The 1865-nt window shown below is 36.6% G+C and overlaps 1 protein-coding gene across 1 annotated transcript; it reads left to right on the top strand.

Annotated features, from left to right (window-relative positions):
- Window positions 1-291: 291 nt before the first annotated feature.
- LOC142302747 (olfactory receptor 5G26-like) lies at window positions 292-1254 on the top strand. Its single transcript, XM_075343859.1, has one exon. It carries the CDS (start codon window positions 292-294, stop codon window positions 1252-1254), a length of 963 nt encoding a protein of 320 aa, XP_075199974.1.
- Window positions 1255-1865: the final 611 nt, after the last annotated feature.

The raw sequence follows: 1865 nt of genomic DNA, 5'->3' as shown, positions 1-1865 counted from the left end.
TGGATGCTCCTCTTAGTGGTTGTGTCTCACACAACAACATCAGGTTAGTGAATCCTTGAAAATCTTCCTTCCCCGGTAATACCAGGTAAGACACTATTTGCACCTTCTTGTCTTTCAAGTTTGTCTTACAACCTATTGTTTGGAAATGATTAGAAATAGTTTTGGATATTTCTTCTTTTTTATGATCAAATATTTCATGAATGTTTTTTGTAAATGGTCATCTTAACAGTTAATAACATTTTCAATCTATTTTATTTCTTTATTTGAATACCATTTTCTTTCAGAGATAATATGAAGGTGGAACTCACGAATCAGACCACAATTGTAACATTTTACATGACAGGGTTAACGACAGACCACTTTATTCAATTCTCACTTTTTGTGCTATTTGTGATCATTTATGTGTGCTCCTTCGTATGTAACCTTTGTATGATACTACTGATAAGGCTGATGCGCCATCTTCACTCACCAATGTATTTCTTTTTAAGCCATTTATCCTTTGTAGACTTATGTTTTTCTTCAAGTATTACGCCAAGGATGTTGGCCGATTTTACTTCCAAGATAAAGTCTATTTCCTCCGTAGCGTGTGCTACACAAATGTTTTGTTTTTCCTTCTTCGCGGCTACGGAGAGTCTTATAGTGTCAGCAATGGCGTACGACCGTTATGTTGCGATTTGTCAACCACTGTTCTATCACAAAATTATGAACAAGACCATGTGCTGGGTCTTGGCATTAGGAGCCTATGTTTGTAGTTTTCTTGTATCTATAACTATCACTTTTCTCGTATTTCCTCTTTGTGGTTCCAATGCCATCATCAATCATTTCTACTGTGATATCCCACCACTTATGAAACTTACATGCGGCCACTCTCAAATAAAAAAATATGTTGTCATTGCATTTACCCGATCGATAGGCAGTGCCTGTTTTATTGTAATACTATTGTCTTATGTATATATATTACACACCATCCTAGGAATTCACACAAAAGATGGCAGATCCAAAGCATTTTCAACCTGTGTGTCCCACCTAACCGTCGTCCTTACCTTCTACACCACCGCTCTCGGAAATTACTTTAGACCAAGCACAGGTTTAAATGCTGATAATATCGGCAAGGTCTTCTCCATTTTTTACACCGTAACTCCCCCATTATTAAACCCTCTTATATACAGCTTTAAAAATACAGAAGTTAAAAGCGCCGTGGTGAAATTTTTTTCGTTTACATCAGGTTCAAAAACGAACTTAAAAGTAAACTAAAAAGTAAAACAACAAAATTGTTAAAACTGATCATATGTTAGAATATCTAAAAATTACTGCAGATGCCAACATGCTTAGATATGTATTATTTATATTCTTAAGAGCATAATTTCTCCATTTTTTTGTGAAAGACTTTTTTTACATTATAGCAGAAAGTGCAGACATATTGGTTGCCAACCATCTTGATAAATTAACACTTTTTTAATTACTTGCTGTATTATAGTTTTCCATCTGTTTTTTAAATAAAAAAGTGTAATGCAAAAGTATTTAAGTAGACAAGCAATAGAAATGAATAAACTTTGGAAATGGCTCTAACTGATTTACTTATACATGACCAAATGCTGTAAATTTTTGGGTAGAAAACTTTCTTTTAAGTGTTATAATAAATCTGTGCTCCTGCAAAGTCTGAAATGTAGAAGTTCCAAGTGCTAGGCAGTACAGGTAATAATGCAATCATATAATGCTGAAAGAAACAACAGTCCTATTGTCGCGGGCGGAGGAGGGGACGCTGCGCTCACCCACTGCTTGGTTCCGGCTACTGCTGCTGCTGCTCGGTGGTGGCTCGAGCGGTGGGCCGGATCCCGGGGACTCGAGCGGCATTCCTCGCCGGG

The sequence above is a fragment of the Anomaloglossus baeobatrachus genome, chromosome 4, assembly GCF_048569485.1.
Source record: "Anomaloglossus baeobatrachus isolate aAnoBae1 chromosome 4, aAnoBae1.hap1, whole genome shotgun sequence".
Lineage (NCBI taxonomy): Eukaryota > Metazoa > Chordata > Amphibia > Anura > Aromobatidae > Anomaloglossus > Anomaloglossus baeobatrachus.
This window is presented reverse-complemented; position numbering and strand designations above follow the sequence as displayed.